General features: G+C 38.6%; 1 protein-coding gene across 3 annotated transcripts in view; it reads left to right on the top strand.

Annotated features, from left to right (window-relative positions):
• The window catches only part of LOC135466421 (TOG array regulator of axonemal microtubules protein 1-like), a 40,947-nt gene extending 13,695 nt beyond the window's left edge, over window positions 1-27,252 (top strand). For 2 of the 3 annotated variants that reach the window (XM_064743877.1, XM_064743876.1), the window contains 17 exons: window positions 215-426; window positions 882-1,165; window positions 2,887-2,994; window positions 4,699-4,886; window positions 8,568-8,736; window positions 13,705-13,798; window positions 14,938-15,087; window positions 15,746-15,851; window positions 16,636-16,722; window positions 17,021-17,169; window positions 17,408-17,566; window positions 17,865-17,991; window positions 18,174-18,271; window positions 18,503-18,689; window positions 19,180-19,396; window positions 19,951-20,037; window positions 22,030-27,252. In XM_064743877.1, coding sequence (XP_064599947.1) covers window positions 215-426; window positions 882-1,165; window positions 2,887-2,994; window positions 4,699-4,886; window positions 8,568-8,736; window positions 13,705-13,798; window positions 14,938-15,087; window positions 15,746-15,851; window positions 16,636-16,722; window positions 17,021-17,169; window positions 17,408-17,566; window positions 17,865-17,991; window positions 18,174-18,271; window positions 18,503-18,689; window positions 19,180-19,396; window positions 19,951-20,037; window positions 22,030-22,397 — 2,790 coding nt within the window. In that variant the 3' untranslated portion in view covers window positions 22,398-27,252. The remainder of the gene's footprint in view (window positions 1-214; window positions 427-881; window positions 1,166-2,886; window positions 2,995-4,698; window positions 4,887-8,567; window positions 8,737-13,704; window positions 13,799-14,937; window positions 15,088-15,745; window positions 15,852-16,635; window positions 16,723-17,020; window positions 17,170-17,407; window positions 17,567-17,864; window positions 17,992-18,173; window positions 18,272-18,502; window positions 18,690-19,179; window positions 19,397-19,950; window positions 20,038-22,029) is intronic. The other variant, XM_064743878.1, reaches the window with a different exon arrangement.
• The last annotated feature ends 26 nt before the right edge of the window (window positions 27,253-27,278 follow it).

Here is a 27,278-nt window from a genome sequence, read left to right as displayed (position 1 = left end):
ATTGGTGGAGTGACTAGGCTCTGCTTTGAAAATACTGACAAATGACTTGGTCAGAAAGAATGTTTTCTTGTTTAACCACTGTGTTTCATATCACAAAAAAAAGTTAAGAGAGTTAAAGTCTGGCTAGCACAGTTGGGATGTATTTCACACCCTTCATATACATGTAATGTGCTTTAGTTTATCAATGGTGTTATAATGTGCAACATATTTTCAGATGATGAGCTCCCTTCGTCAAATCCGTAACAGCGCTTCCAAAAAGAAAGCAGCAAAGATATTTGAGAAACTGGAGAAAGAGCAGAGTATGAGCTCACGTTCTCCGAGTCCACCGCTGTCAGACCTCCACTTTGAGAGTGGCTTTTATAGCCCCGCCTCCACCAGAGATGACTGGTCTGATTGGTCTAGCAGGGATTCTTTCCGACGGGGAGGGTAGGAACCATTTTTACTTTTGCTGCACATAATGTGATATGCTAGTATGCATATCATGATCTGCCTTATTGAGTTCTGGGATTCCTTACATTGTTGGCATTATTAGTACTTTCATTGTGTTTTTGAACATGGATCATACAACTGGAAACCATTGGCTGGTATTTTAATGTAACACAGCTACAGCTACAAGTTTGTTACATAATCACATTTACATGTACCTGAGTGCCCAAATGTTTCATGTGGGATACTTTATGGTTCAGCATAGTAGGATCTCTTCCTGATTTGAAATTGATATAATGAAACTCACTACTTCCCAGGTCTAACCATTTGTGATAAATATAGCATTGCTTTTTCCATTGTAGTGATATTTATCAGTTTTTGCAGAAGGGCAGGAATATCCATTTTCTGTAAAGAGAAGAATTTAAATTTACATGTACAAAATTTTGCATTTTTAGAAAAAGATCTGAAAATGTATTTGAAGCCAAGCCCAAGCTTGCACGTGTTGGATCTCTCAAAGAGAAGAAGAGTTCTCTACCCTTGGATGATGACAAACCTGTTAAACAAGACAGCACTCATCAGATTGAGTTCAACCCTGTCAGTGGGGTGACATTTAGAGCTAACAGAAGCTCAGATGTTCAGATTGTTGGCAGAGGATATGGGGAGGATAGCGGCTCTCCAGCTGACCCTAAAATGGGCACTTACAACAATAAGGCTAGAGACCGACGAAGACTTACTAAAGGTTAGTGAGTATAGCCACATGTATTGTGTGTTGTAAAAATCCATGGCACATTACGTGTGTGTGAAATTTTGTTTATTTATTTTGTAAAACTACAATACAACAATGACACTGTGTTGCAGTTAACTTAAAAAAAATATTTGGGCATTATAAGAAACTTTGTTTTATACAGTATAAAATATGGCATGTATAATGTTTTTAAAATTGAAAATTAATTATGCAAAAAGTAAGAAGTTAAAACCAAAGTCTTTAAAGGGAGATTTTCAGCATGTAGAGAAGCTGTTTTTATTTGAACATTTTACAAATGGCTACATGGATAAAATATTCAATTTTTCCAACTTTTCCTCCTACTGATTCCTGCCTGTGTAGTTCTGGCCTCATACATGTACTTCCTTTGGTAACAGAATAATCCCACAAGTAGCTGCTGTAGAAAACTGACCAATGTAGACAAGTGTATGTAGTATGTTATAGGGCTTTGGACTCTTTATGTCTGATAATATTTATCAGTACTGATATAGCAAATTCAAACAATTAAACTGCTATTTTGAAAGTAGATTATCAGAACACATTTTGCACTTATTTAAATCTTACAAACCGATTTTTGTTTTAGAGCAGTTATTTGGTAGTTCTTCAGAAAAATAATTTGGCTCATTGTTTGAAGTATTTCAACTTTCCAATTTTCATAAGTCATAAAAATAGATCGTAAATCAGTAGAACTGCCATTACAGGAATGAGTGACATGTAGATCGTTTTCATTTTGCAATGATAATTCAAAACAATCTTGGTACACATAGGCAGAATTTTAGTTCTGCTTTGTCATGTCTATAATGTAAAAATTACAGGAAAGGATAATATTTGACAGTAGCATTATGCCATCAAAATTTTGATCAAAGCTTTTTGATAATGTCTTGGATGATATGAACTCCTAATCAGGAGATTTGTGGCATTTTCCCAGCACACTGTTGTTGATGATAACTTTACAGTAATGGTTTTGTACACATACCTGTATCTGTGGCTTTTGTTGTATCAGTTCCACAAGTTGTTGGTTATTAATGTAAAATGTTTCTGTAGCACATTTCTATTGTTGTGTTAATCAATTACTCATATAGTCACATCATAGTATTTATGTCTTGTTATATTATCATGTCTCACTTTCACTGTAGTAAACTAGATGTTTTCCTCCAAGTTTTATGCTTTTTACTAAACTAACTGCTACTGTAGAAAACTTCTGCTTTTTGATAACCCCACATCAGAGGATATCTGCATTTAGGCCAACCGTTTTCACCTGTAGCCCTCACATGTGTATGTCTGTATGCTGATCTCTGCTGTAGACAGTCAGTTGTAAGTTTCTGTACTTGTTGTCTGGTAACAGGGTGATTGCCTGATTGTTGAAGAAATGTACAGTTTGGGTGCAGTTTTAGTAGTAAATGACCTAAAAAATCACCCCAAAATAGCTCATTTTTAGAGGCAAATACATGTTACAAATATTATCCTATCTTCCAAACAAACTTCATAACACCTGTCTGTTAAGATCAGGACAACTATCAGAGTCAGGGAAAATATGCTATTTTGTCATGTGCGAATTTTAGGTCATTTACAGTAAGTGTGGTAATGGGTTGATCTGGATGTGAATGTCCGTGTAGCTAAACCCCATGGGACTAACCACTGCATCTTGAGTGGTGTGTGATGTATCACTTTGGATGACTATATATGTTGCCCCACAGGCTCCTCCCTCTCTCCCCTGGGCGTGGCCTCAATGCACAGTTATGGTGCTCTTGACTTTGAGGAAGATCGAGCTCCCAGTCAGGACAAGATTGGGGTCGTAGGAAGAGGTATGTCTGAAAACAGCTGCCCTGCTTGACATACCATTGTGCCCCAGTCCGCCCCTGCCATGCCTGCGTCCATTTGTCTGTTTATTGCCTATCAGAGCTATTATACTAAAACGGTTTTCTAGATGCAGACACATAAACCCATATTCATATTAGACCAGGGTTTTACACTATACTCAAGAACATTTTCACTAAGATGTTGGAAACTGGCGAGTGCTGTTGAGGAAACTGTAACCCTCCTCCAAGTACATGTACTGTACCTGGTCTGACAAACTTAGTACTTAAGCTCAGTGCATTCCTTTAAAACACATATACGTGGGTCACAAGCAGAAAATGTCTATTCTCTTGTGTTTCCAAAGCACTTTGATAATCCACATTTACATAAGCTGGTCTTCCTTGAATGAGTTCACCAGTGTGAAAAGTACATTTTTGATGAAGATTATTGTTGTAAGTATTTATGTCTTATGAAGAATAACCAGTCTGATTCTGTGGTTTTCAAGTTCTCCAACCAATACATGTACATACATGTATTATGAACACTTGGGAACATCCATGTCAAATGCATATACATGTATATACATCTTTAACATTCATTAAATCAAATACATGTAAAATGTACTCATCATTCATGTAGTTCAAGTTAAATATTTATTGCTTCTTGATCACTTTGTTAGCAAGTCCTTTCCATTTGCTGCGCATTGCTCCAGATAGCCACCTATCTATTGTGGTGTTATGCATACATGGGTTTCCAGGGTACGTGTAGATCGCAGAGGTATTATTCATGTGTACATGGAAAGTTTATGGTGTAAGCATAGTACATAATAATTGGCTATTTAAACATTTCAGTGTCTCAGGGAGAAGGCTAGGAATCTTAACTTTCTTAGCTATCCAGACAATAAAGTCGTAAAACCCAGCTCGGTGACCTAGCATACGTGAGAATATTCATAATAAACAGTAGACGGCTCATTGCTTAGGATACTAAATGAAGCTTAAAATGTGCAAGTGTGTAGAAAATTACTCGCGAAACAGGTTCCTGGGCGTGTTCTATTCTGCTATCAAACATTGTAAGTGGACCTGTGCATTAAACCTGGATGGTTCATAATGTTGGGAAATCGCTCTTTTGCTGAACTGAAGTAACATGATCTGGCTGTTACATGTATGTATAAAGTGAATCTCTAAACTTGTGTTCACTCCTCACAACCTTTATCAGTGTCATTAAACGTACGATGTATAATATTGTAGTATATGACGTCTTTATTCATGGTGTTGTAAGTTTCCATTTTATGGTGTCATTGATGTGTGCACAGGACTCTTGCAAACAAGTGTTATTGTAATGGATTTGTTTATTCAGTATACTCATGTTTTATGACGTAGCAACAAAACACTCTTAATTTGCATACGTATACATGTGTTCTCTCACAGGGCAAAAAGTTTGATCTTATTGAGTCTGCAGATTTTGCAATTTGGGGCACATATTGAAGCAGATTTTTAACTATATTAATGCTCTCATTTTTTTTTATATATATGTATTTATTACACCGCATTGCTTCGCTTTTTTGCACATATTATTTATCATATATGTGTAAGTTTGGAAATATTTTGCTTTGCTTCACGTGTGAAATGGACATAAAACTTATATATCATTTAAAATGATGTTCTGAAGTAAGAGTTTAAACTGTTTAAACAACATTTGACATTTGTGTTCAGGTATGTTTGACACCTCCCCATCTGACCAATCAGGGAACAGCACTGGGCTGTCAGAAAGGCAAGAGAAAAAACAGCTACGGCAAACCAAGAATTACCCAACTGGGATTTATGGGATAGGAGTAAGACAGAATTCATCGGATAGGCAGGACACTAGCAGCTCTGGAGATGAGACTGAAGACTTGGATGATGTGAGTTGGTTTATTGTGTACAAAGTTATTTTTTCATGTCTCTTTTATTTGCTTGTACTTTCATTAAGTACTGACGTCAGAATGCGACCAAAGAATTCAAACAGCATTGCTCATGTCACTTGTTTTGCTGTAATGTTGCTTAGTTTTATATATCTTGTTATTGTGCTTGAGGGAATTTACAAGATGCTAGTCCTTCCCTTGTTCTTGAAGCTTGGTGACTTTTAAGTAAATTGTCAACAACATTTGAAAGGGAGCAGGGGTGATTTTTCATAAGGTGTGTTGGAAAACTGAGAATTTGTGCAGCACATTTGGGACAGTTCATTAGTTACTTGTCAGAGGCTGGTGTTTTGCTCTAGGTTCTCCAGTTTTATCCACAGACTGAAGTGATTGCTGTCTTTCATTTGAAATAAGGGAGCAGTCTCTCCCAAAAGGAAGGCTTTTGGTTGAATAGTATTGTGCTAAATAAATAAAAAGCCCAGTGTTAGGAGAGGAATCAAAGATGAATGCCCCTATTCTTTGCTCTAATCAACGTCAGATGTATTACTCTAATGACTTTGTGGCCAAACTACGGATGTTAGAATCAACAAATCATGTAGCGGAGCTACTGCTTCATCAACCCTTGCCTACCTTCTGAATTGTGTATTGCCCTGTGCGAACTGCCAGTATTAAGTTGTTGTTGAAGGACATTTATCTTTTACTGCTGTAATGGTCTAATCTCATTGGATTAACACCATGCTATTAGTTTGATTGTCTCATTACATGCAGACTACAAAGGAAGACAGTTTAGATCAGGCATGTACAGTATTATCCCTACCCACTTGTGCCTGTCACCCCACCTTTCTTCCTTCCTTCCGTTAGGATTGTTCTTGTTCATTGACTGCATTCACTGATCCATTTCCCGGTCTTCTGTTGTTTGTGTGTATGATGGGAATTATGCATGTATACCAGATACTTCCTTTTTACTTTTCGTGAAGATAAAAAATGAGAAATATTGTGAACATCAGATGTTCAACATCTCATTTTTTTTTTCGCTTTTGCATTAAATGTAGAAATTGTATACTGAGGTGTCTTGTAACTAATTGTCTCATTACTAATTGCTGTCGACCTGCATAGCAGTAGCCTAACCTGCATGCTCTGGTGTGAAGATGAACATGCTCTGTTAAAGTACTTGATGTAAACTTGTCAGCTGCACTACGAAAAATGAAGATAACTTCCCTTATTATCAAATTCGAAAAACAAGTTAATGAAGGTAGAAGCTACCCTTGATGTGAAATGTCATCATGAGGCAGATCACGGAGTCTGATAATCTATTATCCTAGTATGGAACGTGTCATGGCTTGATGCTATGATCTCTTTATCATAAAGATATTGATCCTCAGCTGTATGAAATCAATTTTCGTTTATAGCATCCACACGCACCTTTTTGCCTTCAGTTATTTACAGTGGCAGAAGCAAACAGGCTGATGATGATAGGCAAGAGACCAACAAAATCTTGGCCAATAATGTCAAAGTGATTGATTTGTGTGCATAATTGATCATTGGATATAACTGTTTAGATGGTTGACAGGTATTGATGGCCAACATCCATCATGATGAGGCTGTCCAGCTTCCGCTGTATTGATGTATTGGTTTTCTTCATAGGGCAAATAAAAACCCTCATGCATCAAAGAGGCAAGTCCACTGGTAAGGTGTAAGATGGTATTAACACTAAACCATCCATAAACTCTGGTGCATGTACACCCACAGTCAGAACTGATAGGTTAAGAATACCATTGAGTACCAACTTGTCTTTTATTAATACGGCATTGCACATTATGCCCTTGTTCGGTGAACAGTCACACACATGACTGAATACTCTTGTTTGCCTATAGAACCAATCCATTTCACTCATTTAAGGGTATTGCACTTTGTGACCTTGTCCAGGGAATTAAAATCAATAAATGGGAATTACTGTATTTCACCTAAGGTTTAGCATTTTTCAAGTTAAACATTTTGTTTGATTCTGGTTGATTCATGCACTTTATCAGGACACTTGGGAATCTTTCATCAAGATTGATTACTTTCTTAACAGAAATACTTAAATATGCTTTTGAAAGTGTATATTTACATTCTAAATTTTTGGTGAAACATACAGTAGTATCTTCATGCAGTTTTATCTGAAGAATCCCTGTTGCACGAAAATCACCTTGTTTTCCCTGTGGGAAATCTTTAGAGCACTCTGTTTTGGCTGTTTTATTAAAGTGGTACGTGGCATACGTGCCGGGTTAAGTGCTTGCTAGTTGTTCACATCACAACACTGTGGTAACAGATTACCTAAACCATCCACATCTACATGCTACTTATTGATTGTATAAAGGCAAATACTAACTGGATGTGGGTGGGGAAAGGTGAGGAAGAATATGTACATGTGCTTAGAGTGAGTTGAAACTGCGGGCTTCACGAGAATATGTAATGCAGGCAACTACATGTAGACAGATTTGAGAATTATTTTATGCAGTAGTAGCTGACAGTAAAGGACATATGCATTAGAATACCTTCACAGAATTTTTTGGCTGGCTAAACTGTGTAAAATTAAACTTATTTTATCTAGCATCTAAATCCTTGATTATTGTAGCTCTTGTATGATGAAAAATGACTGATATAAAAATGACTCCTAATGGATTCTACCTGCTGGCTTTAAGACTGATGGGTTTTTTGGACTCCATAGACTGTATGGGTTCCCACATAAAAATGTGAAGCTAAATCATACATTATGACTGAATCATAGTTTTTATTGGTGAACTGAGGCGAAAAACTTTGAGAAGGCCCTGATGAAGCCAAGAATCTGATATTAGAAATAGGCAGTTGCCAGTTTATCTGTGTTCTGTTTGTAGTATTGTCACAGGAAAGAACGAACACACATTTCTGTATACATGTACATGAAGCTGAGGGTGTGGTTAATGTAAATGTATGCTGGAGTGGGAGACTTCCATGGTCTCGGAGTCAGATACCTACATGCACCTGTGTCACTGGCCCAGTCTCCATTTTAATTACAAGCCAGCTATTCTTGATAAGATTCTGTCCCTCTCTGACTGTTGTCTGTGAGTTCCGTAACCCTGTAGTCAGTTTGGGATGAAGTCACGCAGACTGGGTTTACATAAGGGGTGGTTGTGTTCTCAGCATTGTTCTGGTGTTGTAATAAGGGCTAGCCTGCTCATGGGAATGCTCAAGGCACTGTCTCAGTGTGCATATACCTATTTACTGGCCTGAAAGCTTCCCTGACTAGATCTTGTATTACTGCTAATTGGAATCAACAGATACATGTGGGGGATGTATGAGTAGTGAGTTGGCTCAGCGTGACACTTACAAATGCCAGTTTATTGTTTAATGTTGATCTTTGAGTATGGGATAAAATCATGATGGACGGAATAACATTAACCAAGTATCCGAGTATCTGCCCTTCACTTCACATCAGCAACTTCCACAAGCAATTCTAAAAATTGGTGCTGGGGGTGTTTTTCTTTTTTTTTTCTTTTTTATTGCTTGTTTATTTTTACTCTCAATTTGAAATGTTTTACATCCCCAAAATAATTGCCCTGCTAGTATTTGTTGTATTCAAAAAATACAAACTTTGGGCTCAGTTCTTTCAGAGTTGCAGAAATTGCTGTATGCAATGAGAGGTTGACTTTTTATTATTTTCAGGACATGTTGAATATGTCCATGTCTAAGAGCATGCGCGAGAGAATGTTGCAGAAGAAGCAACAACGACAAGAAGAAGTGGACAAGCGTCGTAAGGACAAGGAGGATAGTCGAGAGCGGGATCGTCAGCTGGAGAGGTTACGGGGTCAGAACAGCGACGCTGACACTGGAAGTGAGTTCTCCTCTCTGTACTTGTATATGCACAAATGTATCACCTTTTTATATATTGCAGAGTACATTTAATTTACTTGTACACAGATGGTGAAGTTGCTAGCTCACTGTGACTTTCAGACCCTTGAACAATGAGATTGAGTGTTTGTGTAATTATTTATTTATTTGTTTTTTTATTTTTTTGTTTGTTTGTTTGACTGGAGTTTTATTTCGTACTCAAGTATATTTCACTTATACAAAGACCTCCAGTATTATGGTGGGCCTAACCCGCAGAGCTTAGGGAAACCCATGACCATCATTGCTGCGGATGTATAACCAGAAAGGAAGTCAGCAGGAGCTGGATTTGAACTCATTGCGGCTGCTTCGGTGAGAGGCTCCCGGATGCTTGTGTTGTGCTAGCATGCTAGTGACTCAGCTTTAGAGGTTGATCCTACTTCTAGCTTAATATATGTACCTGTTGAAGAAAGATGGACTACTCCAGGCACTCTGGTTTTCTCCACTCATAAACCTGCGAAAACTCGTTGAATAAGGCATTTAACACTAATCAAATAAAAGAATAAATGAATAAATATAACATTGTACATCACATGAAGTTGGTTTCAAAACTTTGAAAGTGTGTAAATTTCCAGTGCTGAGAATATCAGAAAACCAGGCTCAAGTTTCATTGTCGAGACATGTGTAATGGTTGGAAGAGACATTGTTGTCTTGTATTTGGTATTTTCCGTAAGTTAATATTATTACATGTACATGTACAAAAAAAAAAGAAAAAAAATTCAGCAAGCAGTAAGAGTTCAGTTCTGCCGACTCACAAGCATGTTACAATGTACCGGCATGTTTTAATATAACATGAGACTGTTGGCCTGAGAAAGTTCTCTTTATTTGGACACTTGTCAGAATTTGACAAAAATACACATTGGTCTGGCATGCTATGAAGAAATTCATTATGGATGAGGTCATAGAGACAGATGTTGAGAACCAAGCAGGCAGAAGGTGTGTTGTATAATGGCAGGTTGAGGGTGTTGTTTCTAATGAATTAAGAGTACATATGGGTTATATATCTTGCATGAGGTCTAGAGCTATTGACAAAGGACTGTGATTATCCCTGCAGTAACATGTGAATAGCTAGATCATAAATCATGTAATGATCGCAGGCTGTGCACTGCTTGGTCTATCCTCAAAAGACAAGGTCGTGAGCGATTTATCTTGCAAATGTGCTTTATGAATATACATTAGGCTGTGGATAATAATGGGCTTGGATGATTGCACGAGTGAAGTGTGCGATAAGAAACATTAAAATGTTGAATGAAAGGAAAGGTTGGTATCAATTTCAAAAAAACACATACAGCTGGAGTCTGTCTTGTTTCTTACGTGCACATGTAGTAACAACATCTTAGAAAGATCTGCTCTGTGTAGTTGATATTATACAGTGTGTTTTTTGCAGTGTATTAATCAAAGCTTCATCAGGCTTAAAGGCTGGTGATGATGTGCTTCATGAATTATTCATATTGCTTGTAATGCTTGTACATGTAAGTCATGAATCATGAATGACCTTCAGTGTATCTGAGAAAGTGTTTGGTTTGGGTTTTTTCGGTATTAATTTTGATTTGTATTAATGCTCATGCAGTTTAACATGGCAGGGAATGTATACTGTTTTTGGCCAAATCATACATATATGATATACATGCACATATGTACTGTCATGGCACTGAGCTCCAGTAAAAGTCTGGATAATATATGCTTGTTAAACTTTAATGACACATATTTGTGTGCAACATATGTAGATCAGAGGCATTGTAATGTCTACCTAAAGGGAGGCTTTGAAACTACTGAGCAGTGAACATCAAGACTTTTGACTTGTTATTATATCATTGATCTGATGACATTTGCGAGATAACCTATCTCTGGCAAATGGATTCCATCAGTGTGGGTTTGGGAATAAATAGCATCATTATATTCTCTTCTGTAGGACTCTTTCACATGCACCTGGTGTGTGTGTGTGTGTATGTGTGCATAGATTTAGCCAGTGCTGCGCTTCATCAGGTACAGTACTGATAGTCATACATAAGTGCCAGATCACACAAGTACAAAACACACGCCAGTGTCTGGTAAATCAAACACTGCCTTCCTATCAGTGGGCCTTGTGTGTCGTTCTCCATGGCTTTATTCATGACTGAGTGCAAACCATCTAGAGCTGGACCATTATTTTACAGCCATTTCGGGATGAATCCATATTGTCCTCAAGCCAGGGCAACATTTGACATCCAGGAGAAGGACATAACAGTTCATTTGCATCGGTGATGACAAGTGCACAAGTACTGCTGTTGGAAGTTAGGTTGGATAGGCGAGTTATGGGCTGTTCAGAATTTCAAACGGTGTGAATATGCAAATGCCTCAGTGCCCTGGTTTTCAGATCACCAGATATAGATTTTTGACTCAGAGTTAAAAGTCGATCAGAGGAGTTGGAATATTGAAACAAGGTGATGTCGTCAGAAGCTGACTGTGATGGAATGTTTAGGGGGATTGATCTGGCCTGGAGAGGTAACGTATCCTCCAATGGACTCCTCTAGCTGGCACAGGACAGGTCATTAAGTTTACCTGTTAACACACGTGTTCAGGAAAACACCAATTGGTGAGCTCCGTATTTCCCGGCTTGGGATGCTGTATTGATTTTCATTGCCCATTTACCGTTTTCCTCACACGGCTTCATAAGAAACCACTTGCCCCGGACAATGCTGTGTTACCAGTAAATCTGTGTCGGGACATCAGCAAGTCGTGCTTTAGCAGTGGCCCAGTGATGAACTAAAGGGCTCTAACTGAGGCATGGGGTGAAGGAATGGGGTAAAGGAATGGGTGGACGATGTAGTTCTCAGGTAGAAACCACGGATAGAAACATTGCTTTAGCGCCATCACAAACCAAGGCCTTGGTTGGCAGGAACAGCCACTCTGCTTCCAGACGACAAGGTCTGCCAACAGGAGCCGAGAGGGATTTCCCTTTCAGGGCTTCAGGCAGATCTGATGGAAAGAACAGACCTGATCTACCTCTTCAGGATGGCAAAAGTGAGAAAAAAGCTCACACGAAGAATTCTCTCTCTTCTGGTTCCCAGTTCAAGCCACAAGCTGAAGATATTCATAAGGCCACGATTTACCATGAGCCATTATCCCAGGACAAGAGATCCAGTCTGTCAGGTTCAGGAAAGCTGAAGCCTAACTATGACAAGCTGCCTAATGCTCAGTCTTGCCATGTGCAGTCTAACCGAGAAGAGAGTCCTATTCAAGACTCTGAAAAGCCACTGCTGCAAAGGAGAAGTCCAAATAAAAATAAGCAACTGTTTCCTGAACATACCTCAGTAGTGCAAAACAAAGATGGCAATAAAAGGGGAAGTCAGCAAAGAGAAACGGTGTCTCGTAATAAACAAGAGAGGTCTGTGGAGAAAGATATGTATGTTAACAGTGGCGAAAACATCCAGAGAAGTACAGATTTAGATTCCAAGTCTGAAACAGTTAGCGTTCAGATACTTCCTTTAAGTGCTGAGGGGAGAAGAACGCGAATACCTGTGGCGAAACAGTATATTTTAGATAAAAATGCCGAATCAAGGACAAGTTTACCAAATATTCACCAAACTGTTGAACATTCATCAGCTAGCAAGAGAGTCAAGGAGTCACGCTCTCATGGGAACATCTTTTCAGTTTCAGATAGTCGACAAAGTGAGAAACATCTGTTGAATAGAGTTGTTAGGGATGTAAAAAGCTCAAGTAGTGATAGGACAGCCTTTGAGCAAAATTTCAGGAAGAAAGAAAGGGGGGTGAGTCAAACCAGTAGTGACTATCACAGGAGCAGAAGTTTAGATAGCTCTGCTAGGAGGGGCCTGCAGGGGGACACATCACTTGTCACGGAGAAGACAGGCCATTCTAAGACTCCTCAGCGCTCCGTGGATTCACCAAAGTATCATCAAAGTAGCTCCTCTACATCTACAAATGCAAGTGGTCTGTCGGACATATACTGTGATGATTTGAATTCTGACTGTAGTTTTGTATCTGATGTCTCTGATTCTCTTAAAGTCTCCACCCACATATTATCTTATGACACTGACCGCTTTGTGGATCGCCAGCTGGCTGGGAAAGAGAAACAAAGTCAGCCGAGTTTGTCTCGGATTCGCTTGACTGCGAATGCCCAGTGTAAGTACAGTGGGGATCTGTGAACAGTTTACTGTTGTAAGGTATTAGGTAACCTTATCTATTACACAGGCTTATGAATAGGTCATGCCACAGGCCTTACATGTGAGCCAGAGTCAGTGTGACCTGGTCGTGATGGCGTTGTTTGTAGTACCTACATGTACCTGCAGTAATTAACCTTACTCTTTATGCTCTAACCGTTTATGGCACGTTAGCAGGTCCCATTTGGGCCAGCTCATTGGCTGGTACCTCACAGGTGTGTCATACATGTGGTAGACTTAGGGTTAATGGAGGTATTAAGTTACCTGCAGCGAAACACTGCCTCTGTTTCAGGGTGTAGAGAAGGATATTCACCTGACTTGGCCAGGTGTGTCCTGATTAGATCTCGTCTAATGGAGTGTAGTGGTTCTGTGATGTGTATAACTGGTGTAGTGGGATCACGCCAGTCAGGTCTCAGCTAGAGTAGTTAATACCAGGCAGTATGCTGGAGGGGAATGGGTGCTACCTGCAGTCATGAATGTATGTTTGTCTGTCAAGAAAACTTTCTTGGGAACCCATGTACTTTGAAACTTCATTTAGTTGGTACTGCATTATATTGATGAGCTTATCGTTTATGTTTTGGTATTATTTCTAGATGTAAAAATGCCTCAGGTATGGAATCCATTAAAGTGCATGGTTGGCATTTACGTCCAGTGTTCGATGTGTTCTATTTGTAGGACTGGTGTCACTGAGCTTAAATATATCGATGTGTCTTCGCTGCCCACCCTGTCTTTACATTGGTTTTCTGGCATTTCAGCTCTTGCTATATCTGGAAATTCCTCTGGGCCAGCCAAATACACCTCACCCACCAAGCCACCGCATACGCTCTCCCCACGCAAGAAGTCAAAAACGTAAGTACATGGCATTAAATAATTCAATGAACATTCAGTCTTTGCAGACTCCACATGCCTGACTACAGGATGTTTACTGACAACCTGCTCCAAGATACTGGGCTTGTTGTCAGGGAGGTTGTTAAGGAAAGGCCAGAAATCAATAGCTAATGTGATCTAGTAAACAATGGAGATTTTATCATCTGTCTCTGCCTTAGAACTCACCACTGTGACAGAACTAGGCCAGTTCGAAGCCAATATCCATACAAGCCTTTTTTGCAAAATTTCAATCAGCTTTTGTTCCTCTCCTACCTGGCTTGATTCCTTTTCATGCAGATACCAGCTACACAATGTATGAGAAATAGATTTATTGACCTGGTTGTTGAACCATGTAATTGTGCTGTGCAGGGGGAGACAACCTGGGTTAAATTCTGCATGTAATATTAAATCCATTGTTGTACACCTGTATCTATGTATGATACTTGCTCATTTTCTCCTGTCCCATTCTTCATTACATTCATGCTGAGAATATTGCTGCAATGAAAGCTGTATGTTGTTTTGTCATTTATGAATACCTTCAATGAATGTGTTGTATCGCTGCCACTTTGAGAGTCCTTATTGACTGCCTTGATCTTTGAAATTGTAGCTTACCATTGTAGTAGACTCAAAGAAAGAAGTGCATGAATTGTTGCCTCCTTATCTAAAGCAGTAATAGTAATATTCTAAGCATCTGGTGGTGTTGGTTTTGTTTTTGCCTTTGAGCCTATTTCAATCAATGTTTCAAGTTTTATGATCTTGTGCTAATACCTGCAGTACATGTACTTTAATACACGTATACACTGTATATACAGGTGCATATATTTGTCTAAAACATATGTGTGTTTTAGAAAGATTTATTCGCAAACCGAATCACAAATTCGCCCAGTTGATTTACTTCACTTGAATCTAGATGTAAAGGACAGGCATTTTCACTTTCAAGTTAATTTTAGTACTCTGTTACAAGTCAGAATACATATGCATGCTATATTTATCTACTGTTTATCTGACTTTATACTTACTTATAAGGGCACTTAATATCATTATAAAATTTGAAATTTGAGTCTCAGCAACTTTTTTTTTTTAAATTAAAATTGTTGTCAAATTTATTGTTATGTAAACAGAGGAGGGTTAAACTCTGACAGCTCTCCTGCCCCAGTGTCGGCCTCAACCAAGTCTGTGGTCACCTCAGAGAACCCTGAGGACTGGGAGCCATTCAGAGACCCTGATGCCGCACTGAGAGAAGCCATGAAATACATGGGTCAGCAAGACTGGTAAATGCCCTGTAATTTGATATCTTTAGCAAACAGACTACAAAACTCGTCGTGCAAGTCATGGGCTTTCATATCTGTACAGTTAATGTAGAATTTTAATATTATATTTACAGGCAATGACCTCCTCTTTTTTGTGAAATGTGTAGTTGACCTTAGAGCATGACATCTAATACAGTATTCCCCCCCCCCCCTCCTCCTCCCCTCATATCTTTGTGGGACAGCTGAGATTTTGGTGATTGCAAAATTACTCACCAGGGATATGATATAAATACTTTACCTCATGTTTGTAGACAAAGGTATACAAGCGTCATATTCTGTGAACTGTTTTTAAAATTTATTCAGATTGAAAGTGTACATGTAAATAACTTCAAACCACAAGAATCATTATCCCATTTTAATTAGAACAGTATTTCTCAAATACATCCTTTCATTTATGGATAAAATCTGCTCTGGCTATTCTTATATCTTTGCAGCAGAGCTAAAAGATACCTTTCCTTGACCCGGTTCTGCTATTGTCGCACCTGTCTGACAGTATAATGTACAAAACCTTAATAGACATGTAAAAAGTAACATTGATCTTAGACATTGTGCATTCCTGCCAATATTGATTTCCCACGCACTTTGTTCACATGTCTTCTGCATTTTTATTATTCTACAGGGAAACAAAATGTAATGGTATAAACATTGTGAGGAGGCTGTGCAAATACCACCCTGATGTTTTGATAGCTCAGTTACACACAGTGAACATAGCACTGATTGCTGAGGTGAGTTCTGAAAGCGCGAAATAAAGAGTTGAGTAAACAGTGTGTGGACTAGCAAACCTGATAGTCTTGTAAATTCTGTGATGAAAAGAATTGGATTGTGCTTGAACCATGTCAGTGTCATTTGTATGTAATATATTTATGGGTTTTTTTTATTATTGTTTATGCCACACTCAAGAATTTTTCATTGATACCATGACAGTCAGATTTATGGATAGAAAAAAGTGCCTAGTCTATGAAAACCACCGACCTTTGACAGTTTACAGTCAATTTACTGACAAACTTCCCTACATGTGCCACACAGAAACCCAAGAGAACAGTGAATATGTGTACTACCCTAATTCTTCTAATTTTTGGGACACCTGATCTGTTTTTCTGTTGTTTTTTTTTTTACCCAGTATACATGTAATTGTAGCAGGAATATTTTTAGTTTCTTTTTTTCACATAGCTTGTACATCTAATGAACAACATATTCATATCTTTACTTCCCCCCAAAAACTGAAAGAGAAATGGAATTATTTGCATTCAGCACTACTTGAGTCTGTCTTGAAAATTAGAAGGTATAGGTTACTTTGGATGTCAGCTGTTAGCACTTGTACTGACTCAGCAATTTGTAATTACCAGAGTAGATCAAGGAGGAGATCTGTCTCCATGGTGAAATGAATTTAAACAAATATTACTTTCAGTGTAGTTTCGTTTTGATCATTTTGTCCTCATTGTCTAAGAAATTTCCAACTTCAATGCTGACCTGTAATAATAATGACTGTTGAATATATTTTTTGTTCAGGTGAAAAACTTGAGATCCCAGGTATCCAGGCTGGCTGTTGTTTGTGTTGGAGACATGTTCCAGTCTCTGCGTAATAAAATGGACGTAGTAAGTGAAACTACTGACCAAGGTTTCTTTCAGTTTGGGGGTTGCAGTGGAGGGTCAGGTTAAGAGTGTTGGATCTGGTGGGGTTGTAGCTAATTTTTTCTCTTTTTCTTTTTCCTGCTGTTTAGCACAGAACTAAGGGATTCAGGCGTAATCATTCCAGTAAAGGCTGAGTTTGACTTGCCAGTGCTAGTAATAACTTTACACTGTACAGTTTGTACAATCAGAACAAATATTTGCATTTTGCACCTCCCTTAACACTTGTTTATCTTTGATATTAACAAAAGTGGTCTGTTGTCAGGACCTGGATATGGTTGTGAAGGCATTGTTAGCTAAGAATGGAGAGAGCAATGGCTTTATCCGCGATGATGTGGATCGCGCCCTGTCCCTAATGGTGGAGAACACAACATCACAGAGGGCGCTGCTAGCCATCATAGCTGGCGGGGCGACGTGAGTGTCACAGTTACACTGGGATAATTTGTAATTACTGAATTGAGGATGATTCTTTTTGTAATCTACTTGTATGTACTCTTAATCATGTTTAATGGGTTCTTTTATTGATTTTCTTTGAAAGCAGTAAGTGAATGCTAGCACACCAATTACATGTATATCATTACCATCCCCTAATTACTTTATGTAATCATCTTCCTTTGAAGTCAGTTTGTTGTATGGTTATTATGCATTACAGACATAAGAACACAGCGGTGAGGAAGACGGCAGCCCTGTTCTTGGTGCAGGTTGTGGAGAGGCTGGGGCCAGGCAAGGTGCTGAGTGGGGTGAAGGACATCACAGACAGGGTTCTGCCCACGGCGGCGCAGTTCGTCATGGACAGCTCTCCGGAGACCAGGTTTGTAACAGCTATAGACATGTGTCACTCTTATATTCTTGATGCTTCATGGGTTTAGCTTTAGAATCAATTGAGTTACATTAACCTAACCCTAGAAAGGGGTGCCCCAAACCAAAAGTAGCTATTTAGTAGGTTGGAAAAATATACACGCATTCTTTTGTAAGCAATTTCTCATATTTGTCTATCATTTTATTACTGCTTAATTTGAGTATCATTCTACCTTGTCTGCACAAAGGACTATGTGTCTTTTGTCATTATTTCCATTTAAATTAAGGAAGTATTTTTTTGTCTTTGACAGATATAATGGCCGAAAAATTTTCCACATGTTGATGTCATACCAGGAGTTCGACCGAATGCTGTCAAAACATCTGCCAGCTAACACACTGAAGAGTGTCAGCGATATTGTGGAAAATCTGAGAATAAAGGTAAATATTTTGTGGTTAAGATATGCATATGTGGGTGTTCTTTGCCCTTTTAAAAGTAAAGCTACAAAGAAATAAGATAGAAGGATTTATGTGTGTATGTTACATTTAGAACTTCATAACTGACTCTTACATACAGTTTTATATATGGTATAAACTAACATCTGTGTTTTTTTTTCTCTCAGGGTTTGGGTGATATGCCCTCAGAAAGTACATCAGCGCGATCCCGAAGGTCAGGTCAGGGGTCAAGGTCAAGTTCTTTCCGAGGTGGATCTGCAGTCAGGTATGTGTTTGTGAATAGATATGTGAGAACCCCTTTGCTATCTGCTTATTTGCTTGCTTGATTTCAATCATGAGAGAAAATGTGACAAACATCAAACCATTATGAGAAAAATAAAAATGCAAAAAAAGTGCCTGCAAACATCCTTAATACAAAAGCTTTCCTGAGAATGTTAATCCTGAAACATTGTTATTACTGCTTTTGTAAATGAGATTTGCACCTTATTGCCAACAGTATGTCAGGGATGGCGGAGACAACAAAAAGACGCGTCGTACGAACAGACGATCGTACTCAGGAAGAGATCAAACAGATGCTGGCACTTCTGGCTGCCAGTGATTGGAGGGACCGTTACCGCGGGATCACAGAATTCCTGGACATGTGCGAAAACAACACCAACATCATCGGCAACCAGATCGTCAAGGCAGGCTTTCTATCCTTCTTTTGTTTTCTACCCCTCTTTTTGTTTCCTACCCCTCTTTTTGTTTCCTACCCCTCTTTTGTTTCCTACGGCTTTTCTGTGTTTTAGATACAAGTCGTTAAAAACAGCACTTGTGATTTTCTGTGTATATGCAAAACACCCAGAGCAGATACTGTATTTTATCTAAAACTGTGACAGCTGTGCTTGGATATAAGAGTTCTGTTAATCTTAGGAAGATGCTTTGAGATTTGTTTAGAAGATGGAATGATAAAGAAAAAGATAAAGCTTAAGCACTAAATGTAATATGATATTTTTTTGCCTCTGAAAATGCAGTGTTGAGTCAAATTTTAGGGCCAATGCAGTGACCATGAAAACCCTCTTCCAGTTTGGATTTCACAAAACTGAACAAAGCAACAGTGAACAAATAAACCACTTCTTCTATTAATTTTCTGACATGCTGTTTGGATAACGTTGTCTATATTTTCTATTTCAGATTTTTGACAAGTTTTTGCCACGGCTACAGGACCCTAACAGTAAGGTGAACCTTTTTGCCCTACAGGCCATGTTACAGATCATCCCCACCCTCAAAGACTGGTTCTCCTCAGTGATCAACATGACAGTACAGAACATCACTCCAAACCTCAACTCTAAAAACACAGAGATCAAACAAGTGGCCATGAGCATATTGGACATGCTCCTGGAGCATATAGGTCAGTTTTGGAGCTTTGATTATGAATCAAGAACTTCTGGTTTTCTGCTGTTATTATTAATTTTGATCACCCTTTTGATCTACAAATGTAGCAACATAGTCATTTCATGTGACTATGTGACTACATTCTTTTAAAGCTGTTTTGTAAGTTAGTGAAGTCTACTCATATGTGGAGGTGCCTATGACGCTGGACATTCCACTGCAGGGTCAAAAATGCGGAGTCACAGTGGGTTGACCAAATACGTCACAGATAAATCCGCAGCTCGCTAAATGTTTTGCGTCTCGCAGCAAAGGACTTGCAAGTCCTATTTAAACTAGCGCCACCTGTTTTGAGAGGAAAATCTGCCGATACCCCATTATCTAGCATTTACTAATAATGGACCGTTGAAAGATCATAACCCTTTGTGTAAAATGTGAATAGACTTCAGGATGAAAAATAAATCAGTGCACAGCCCGATTTTGTCAAAGTGTAGAAATTACCAGTCTATTACTTTAGTGATTTGCCTATCAGAAAGGTTTATGTAAACAGTTTACTTACATGTACTTATATGACAGATGGTGCCCTGCTTATTCAGCCATTCGCCAACCAAGCTCAGAGTGCCAGCAGCAGAAGTCAACCAGACATGGTGGAGAAAGTAGCATGTAAGTTTAAAGTTCAAGTGTGTTTAATATACCCCTTTCTAGATTGTTTTGTTTCCACATTTTTGAAATACAAATGCCTGAAAAGGTAAATAACTGAACTGTTTTCAGTTGAATTTATTTGATGATATATTGTCTTATTAAAACTTTGAACTAGGCTCGCATTCACAAAATTTTGTTGACAGGCAAACAACGTCTTACCAGACTTAAGTGTTCAGCTTTAGTGTTTTTGAGAAGCGCTATGTTAGGACTGAAGGCAAAAAGTTTTTGACTTCAGTTATTTTATGAACTTTAATAAGGACTTGGGCATACAATGGACTTATATAAGAGTGAAGCATACTAAAAATAGGAGAGACAAAATCTAATGGTATTACCATAAATCACGTGGAGTTTAGCCAATGATTTTAAAAAGTACATCTCACGATTCTTTGTGTGTAGTTGTGATTCGTGGTAATTGGACACAGCAGGGGGCAGTGAGGGCCTGAGGAGTGTGTTCGGAGGATTGTACATACCTGTGACAAGACCTACAAACATGCTCATGCTTCACTGAAAATGCAGCTGTCAACTCTTGTAGAACTCTTAAAAGCTGAGTTACAATGAAAATAAATGCATGTAATTGGTCAGTGTTGAAATCGGTAAGCTGTCCGTTACCTGTAGACATTTATGCACACCTGACTCAGTCCAGTGCATGGCAATCAACTGTGACAATAATGCGAGAACCAGGCTAGAGTGTTTTCTGTGTCGAACTGAAGGTGCCCCATTTAATAAGGCGGGAAAATTTCTTCTGAAATGGGAGGAGAGTTTCGATTGTAACAAAATAACATGTGCATGAAACGTGGCAAACACCACTGCTATTTTACGAGAGCTTGCTGACTGATACTTACCATTCAGACTTGTATTGCTGATATATCTTCGCTTGCTGATTTGTTAAATTTATTTACGGGGCTGTGAACGGACATCACCATGCCCTGGATAGTGCTATCATCAGGCGACCTCCACAATTAACCTGAACAATTAAGCATTCATCCATTTAACTGAGGCCAGCAAGTGTAATCCGCAAATTTAGCCTGTCGACCTGATAAGTAATACGTGATGTAGCCTGTTTAGTGTGGACATTTTTGGAATATACAGGTTTGTTTCAACTATTGCTTGAAACTTTATTCACTTTAATTCAGGAGTAAAAATAAATGTGTGACTGGTCAGGAAATCTTTAAGCCTCACTGTCTAGTACAGCAGTTGACCCCCATCCAGTGCAGATTAGCAACCTAAGCCTTCGCAAAGTTAAATGTGGGGTGGGGGCTGATATCTCATGTCGCCCCCAACTCAGACTGTGCAGAAGTAACCGAAGGGGAAATTCTAGGTCATTTTCCGCAAGTCATTTCACTTGTCAAAACAAAAGGATGACCGACTGACCTGACCTTGAGAACAATGGCTTGTTACGCGCAACACACAACATTTTAATGAGGACCTAGATGGACTAGTCAGTGTATGATCACCCTCCTCTGAGCCCATGCCTGGGGAGTTTACCCCATGTGACGAGGGCCAGCAGACAGATCGTCACTGGGGATTACTGCACAGCTGGGGGCTGATCACTCTCCCCTGTCATCTCCTCCAGTAACTCAAATCAGCTAATCTTTACGGCCAGAAATTTTTGGCTAAACTCTGCGTGACTTATGTTGTGTCAGCCTGTTGAAGAAGTGGTTCATAAATAACCTGGGTTAGTTTTTTACAGAAATTTTAAATTTGTAACCTTTGCATGACTGACGAGGTTGTCAGCTAAATTGAGAAGAAATGATATACCAGCAACTAAACATCATATGTACATTTTGGCTCAAGCCTAAAAGCCTTTGGTGGGCAATAAATCATTGAAAATTAATTACACATTGGGAATGAGATTGATATGTGTTATTTATTGAGTCAGTTTTATGTCAGTTTTATTTATTTAGTATTATTTTAGTATTTTTTTTAATTTTTTTTTTTTTTTTTTTTTTACAGATTTGGTTTCAAAGGTGTACACCAAGAAGCAGCGTCAGGTGGTTCTGCACGTACTTCCTTTGCTATGGCACCTGATAGGTGTGAACAATAACGGACGGGGTGTGGGCAGTGGCTCCAGCCCTTTGAGAACTGCCACCATCAACCTGGTCCATAGTCTCTACTCCTACATGGGCGATTCTTTGCTGGACCATGCTCAGTCAAACCCAGCAGTGTCATCTAAACATCTTCAGGTCCTGCAGGAGTTGATAGGACCAGATATAAACGCGAGAAGCGTGGCACTACCGGTCACTTCCGGTATGAGATATCCAGCTGAAAAACCACAGGCTATGATGCTGATGGATAATAATATCGGCTGTAAGGAAGGGTGACTTTTGTTCAGTGTTATATTACACAACCGAATTCTTAACCTCTGCTGGACCTAACAGTAGCCAGCATTCAAATCCAAGTACATCAGGCTTATAGGAGATGCACAGTCCACATCATCAGTCCTGTAGTATGTGGTTCCTGGGTGATTAACCTACCTGTTCTTTATGCAATCTTATCATCTTACCTGTAGCCGTGGATGTCCATCTGTACCCATGTGTAAATTCATGCAGCTCTAGAAGGCCACTTTCAGGTGTCACAGTCTTCAATTCTGGTCAAGAGTTTAGTCGAATGCAGGAGCTTTTGTGTATTGCACTGGCTTCTTTCTAACAGCCTATATGTAGGATATGGTCTTGTGGATGATGACGCTGCTTATAGTGCGCTGTACATGTATGTACTTTGAAGATTCACTTATAACCTGGTTCTGCAAGTATTTGAGGATGTATAGAGAGATGACGTTACAAGAGATGTGCTGTTTTATACATGTACATTCTAATTCCGGTTGCTATGCCCCTGCAAGTCCAAAGCATTGGATTAAAAAGCATATATCTGAGGTACATATATTATGTGAAATCTAAGAGAAAGCCAATTGTCACTATGCTCAATATTCAGTAAATGTTTGTATTGCCTGCAGAAACATTATTTTAATTTGCTTTCCGTAAAGTAATGCCTTACATTCCGTTTGCTGTTTCCATCTGTCAATAGGGTACACTTCACAGCTTATAGATCTAAGAATATGTTGCACTGCTTTTGCACTAGCCTTTCATTTGTATCTTTATCCAAGTTGTGACTTTGATACAGAGGCCTTTATTCTGCTGAATGAACCTTGATAAGTAATGTCAGAATAATCACCGTCCCAATGCTAAACTGCTGACAGTCAAAAGTACTTGTACCACATGTGTGCTTTAATAACTTGCCACATTCAGGAGGTTGTATTTCAAATGTATTGATCTTTTTTTCTTCTAACTGCATCGTGCATCCGTCCATTTGCGCAGTTAGACGTTCACGAAATGAATGTGCATGCCAGAATGTTTTAATTGTTTATGCATACATGTATGCTTATAGCAGAAGTTTTAGTGAGACAAAACTTGTGGGCAAGAGTATTTGTCTGATAGTTTTTGTTGACGTTGATGTCTTCTGCCCATTTTGCAGAATTGTTCTGATGTGTGTACACCTGAAGCAAATCCTGCTTGTAGCCGTAATTGTAACTACATGTACAGTTATAAACAGGGTATTTGTTGTTTTTATAGGAACGGTATTGATAATCAGTGGTTCATGAACATACATGAACATGTGGGACTATGTTACCGGACAACAGAATGTCTTGATATTGTTCTGCCATTATCATCCCAGTGATTAGTCTTAGATAGTTCCGGCCATGATTTGGGCATAATGAAATTAATTGTCGCTATTTGTAGTGTGTAATTGAAGTACTTGTGTACAAAAGTGTGAAAATAACATCGATTTGATGTACTTTTAGCATACATGCACATGTACCAGGCTCTGTTTGATAAGTTTATCTGTGATGATTATTAAGAAATGCTCCATGCGGCCAGTACAATGCTTCACTTAAAACCGTCCACAGTTACATTTACACTGAAATACACTTTGCATTGGAGATAGCTTTATACCTAGTTAGTCCAAGCATGCATAACATAAATGTCACATTTTAATGGTTTGGTCGTATATTAAGCTAATGAATTCAAGTAAAATCAAATTCACACACAAAATCTTTCTGTGTTCCTGTGTGAAGAGAAGTGACACTTTCACCTGTCTTAATACTTTGTTACACCTTTGTACATGTATGCTGTACCAAGCATAAACACTGGCTTGATTGAGATTACCATTGCTACTTAATAACTTGACTTTTATTCGCACACCAGTGATTATAACCACCTATTTTACATGTTATATCTGTGATTTTGTTCAAGCTCAATATGTTAATAGCTTATCCACTTTTCTATTTTCTCAAGTTGTCCAAAGTAATAAATATATGAAAGCATAATTTACACGTAACTGAGAAAGGGACCTTTAGCTGTTGTTAAAAGCAGACTGATACAGTAATATGCACACGTACAGTTCATGTTTATCATAATTCACTGACATTGCCTGTAAGATTTCAGTTGCCGTCCACAAATTGGGTACCACTTTTACTAGTGCGAAAAAATGAAACTGATAGTGCATGTGTGTATCTTGTTTTAAGAAGCATCTGTTCCTGCACGTCTGGTTTACATGACTCTTTTCTCTAATGAATTAAATTAAATAGACTCACTTCTTATGATTGGCCACTGTTTGTGAAACAAATGCAAAAGTGTAAATTTTGTAAGTTTGAATTTTGTCATTGTGTGATGTAAATACATGTTTCTTTAGTGTGTACAGTGTGAAACTTATTGTAAACCATACAGTTGTTCATGTAATAGACGTATCCAGCTGTAAAGGCTAGTGTGTGTACATGCACGTGTACATGGCATCACTTACTCTACCAGTGCCAAGATGATAAGGATACAAAATAGGCTTATCTGTAATTGCCTAATTAAGGTGGATTCTCTGTTCTAGTGACTTGACTAGAGAAAATTTTGTGAAAATTTGTAGCTCTGTATAATATTGTTACATGTACAGAAGTGGAAGAGGTAGTAGTTAATATATGAACTTCAGTACATTTTAAGGTTTTCCTGTTGTAACCATAATCTGCAGTTTCATGAATTTTTCCAAAACAGAATGGTTAAATATTAACTGAGCAAAGGATAACTGTCTGGCGTATGCATTACCAAAGAAGGTAAACAGTTGTTGCATTAGGATACATTTGAATGCATGTTTGCTGACAAGAGGATGCTGGTTTTGAACTAGTCCCAATTAAACATAATTTACATGCTAATTTACACGGCTTTAACAGTTCAAAAGCCAGCCAAATTTGCTAGACTGGAATTAGATTTAAGAGAGATACCATTTTCCTTAGGTGACAATTATGTCCATTTAGTCCATAGGATTAGTTTCAAATGTAAAGGGGGCCTCCGTGGCTCAGTCGGTTAGCGCGCTAGCGCAGCGTAATGACCCAGGAGCCTCTCACCAATGCGGTCGCTGTGAGTTCAAGTCCAGCTCATGCTGGCTTCCTCTCCGGCCGTACGTGGGAAGGTTTGCCAGCAACCTGCAGATGGTTGTGGGTTTCCCTCGGGCTCTGCCCGGTTTCCACCCACCATAATGCTGGCCGCCGTCGTATAAGTGAAATATTCTTGAGTACGGCGTAAAACACCAATCAAATAAATAAATAAATAAATCAAATGTAAAGTACTAAAGCTTGCTGAAACTTCTACTTTGAAGCTGTGACCTGTGGAAATGTTTATCATGGTTAGTCTCACTTGTTTTCTAGAAAACTTACATGTGCATGTATTCTGATGTAGCTACACGTAAGTAGACGTGTTAAGTCTATGTACGTGGTAAGTTTTTATAATCTATGTCCTTTGATTTAGGTTGTTATGGGAGGCTGTTATAGGTTGGTTGAGTTTTCCAGTGCTTTAAATGATGTTACTTAGTCCTTGTCTTTCCCCGTTTATCTGGACCAGTCCTAAGCCGCGAGATAGGCTCAAGGGTATCATCCATGACCACTGTGGAAACCCTGTGGTACTGTTTTCCCTGTACGGTGTATACGATATCTAAAACTGTAATTTATTATTTGTGAAATTTTTCACAATTTGCTGACCATGTGGCATTTTTAAATATGATATGTGATATTCCAGTGGAATCCGTCCTCGGTGTGTTAAAATTATTGATTATTTTTATCATTGTAAATATGAATATGTATATATATATATATTGCAAATGCATATAGGTTGTGTACAGATTGTGTATAGCTGGTTACTATGGAGATGCCATAGATGTAGGTGCATCAATATTTTCCGAACTTCGTCCCTTGTTATTCAGCATTTGTTAGTGAAGTGTTGCAGCATGTCCCACTGGGCTAATTACCTTATTCTATTCATTGTTATATCCCGATAACTAAAAAAGTGTTACATTGTACACTAGTCTATAAACCCATCAGTCTTGCAGTAGAAGTCTCTATATAGAATCTGACGAATGGATGTCAGGCCATCTTTAACCAGGAGCTTTATGCCTATTACCAAATAAGGTTGCAGAATAGGAAAGGTCAGTATGAAGTTGATGTACATGTATGTGTTAACCACTGCCGTCATATTGATGTACATGTATCAAAGATGTTTACCTGTTTAATTATCTGATCAGTTTTTAGTTGAGGACTGATTTACCACCAGCTTTAAATAACTGGTCTGAGCATTGAATGATTTACCATACAATGTGATTGTACATGTACATGCTAAGAATGTATAGCAAAACAGACCTTTTGCATGCAATTTGAAACCACCTGTAACCAACATTTACAGTTGTACAGTTTGTTTGGCATGTAACTGAAACCCATGCAGTGGCCCATAGGTCAGGTGTGATTTTAGTAATGGATACATGGAATTAGAATTCAGGTGGACTGCTACATTTACCAAAATACCTTTTCTACTTAATTTACTTCAGTTCAAGCAGAGCCAAATCAGAGGATTTGGTATGTTTGGAGTTTCTGTCAGTTTATGTTGAATGGTATGTGCTCAATGCGTAGCCTACATATATCGTTTTCCAGGTGTACTAGATTACATGAATAACCTGCTGCCATTGACGTAACCCCAATGCCACATGTCAGTCAGTCAGTCCCTGACAGCTGCTGTGTGTCTGCACTTAGCAATATGGAGAGCAGAGTAGACTTATTCTGTACAGGTATTATGGTGTGCTCAACTAAGTTATTCACATGTTAGACTATGATGTAAAGCTAATAAAACATTTTCTGAAAACAGCTATAGGATTCTTGTGTTGTTCTGTTAAATTTAATA

The sequence above is a fragment of the Liolophura sinensis genome, chromosome 6 (genome assembly GCF_032854445.1).
Source record: "Liolophura sinensis isolate JHLJ2023 chromosome 6, CUHK_Ljap_v2, whole genome shotgun sequence".
NCBI classification, from domain to species: domain Eukaryota; kingdom Metazoa; phylum Mollusca; class Polyplacophora; order Chitonida; family Chitonidae; genus Liolophura; species Liolophura sinensis.
Note: the sequence above shows the minus strand (reverse complement) of the source record. Positions and strands in the feature narration are given on the sequence as shown.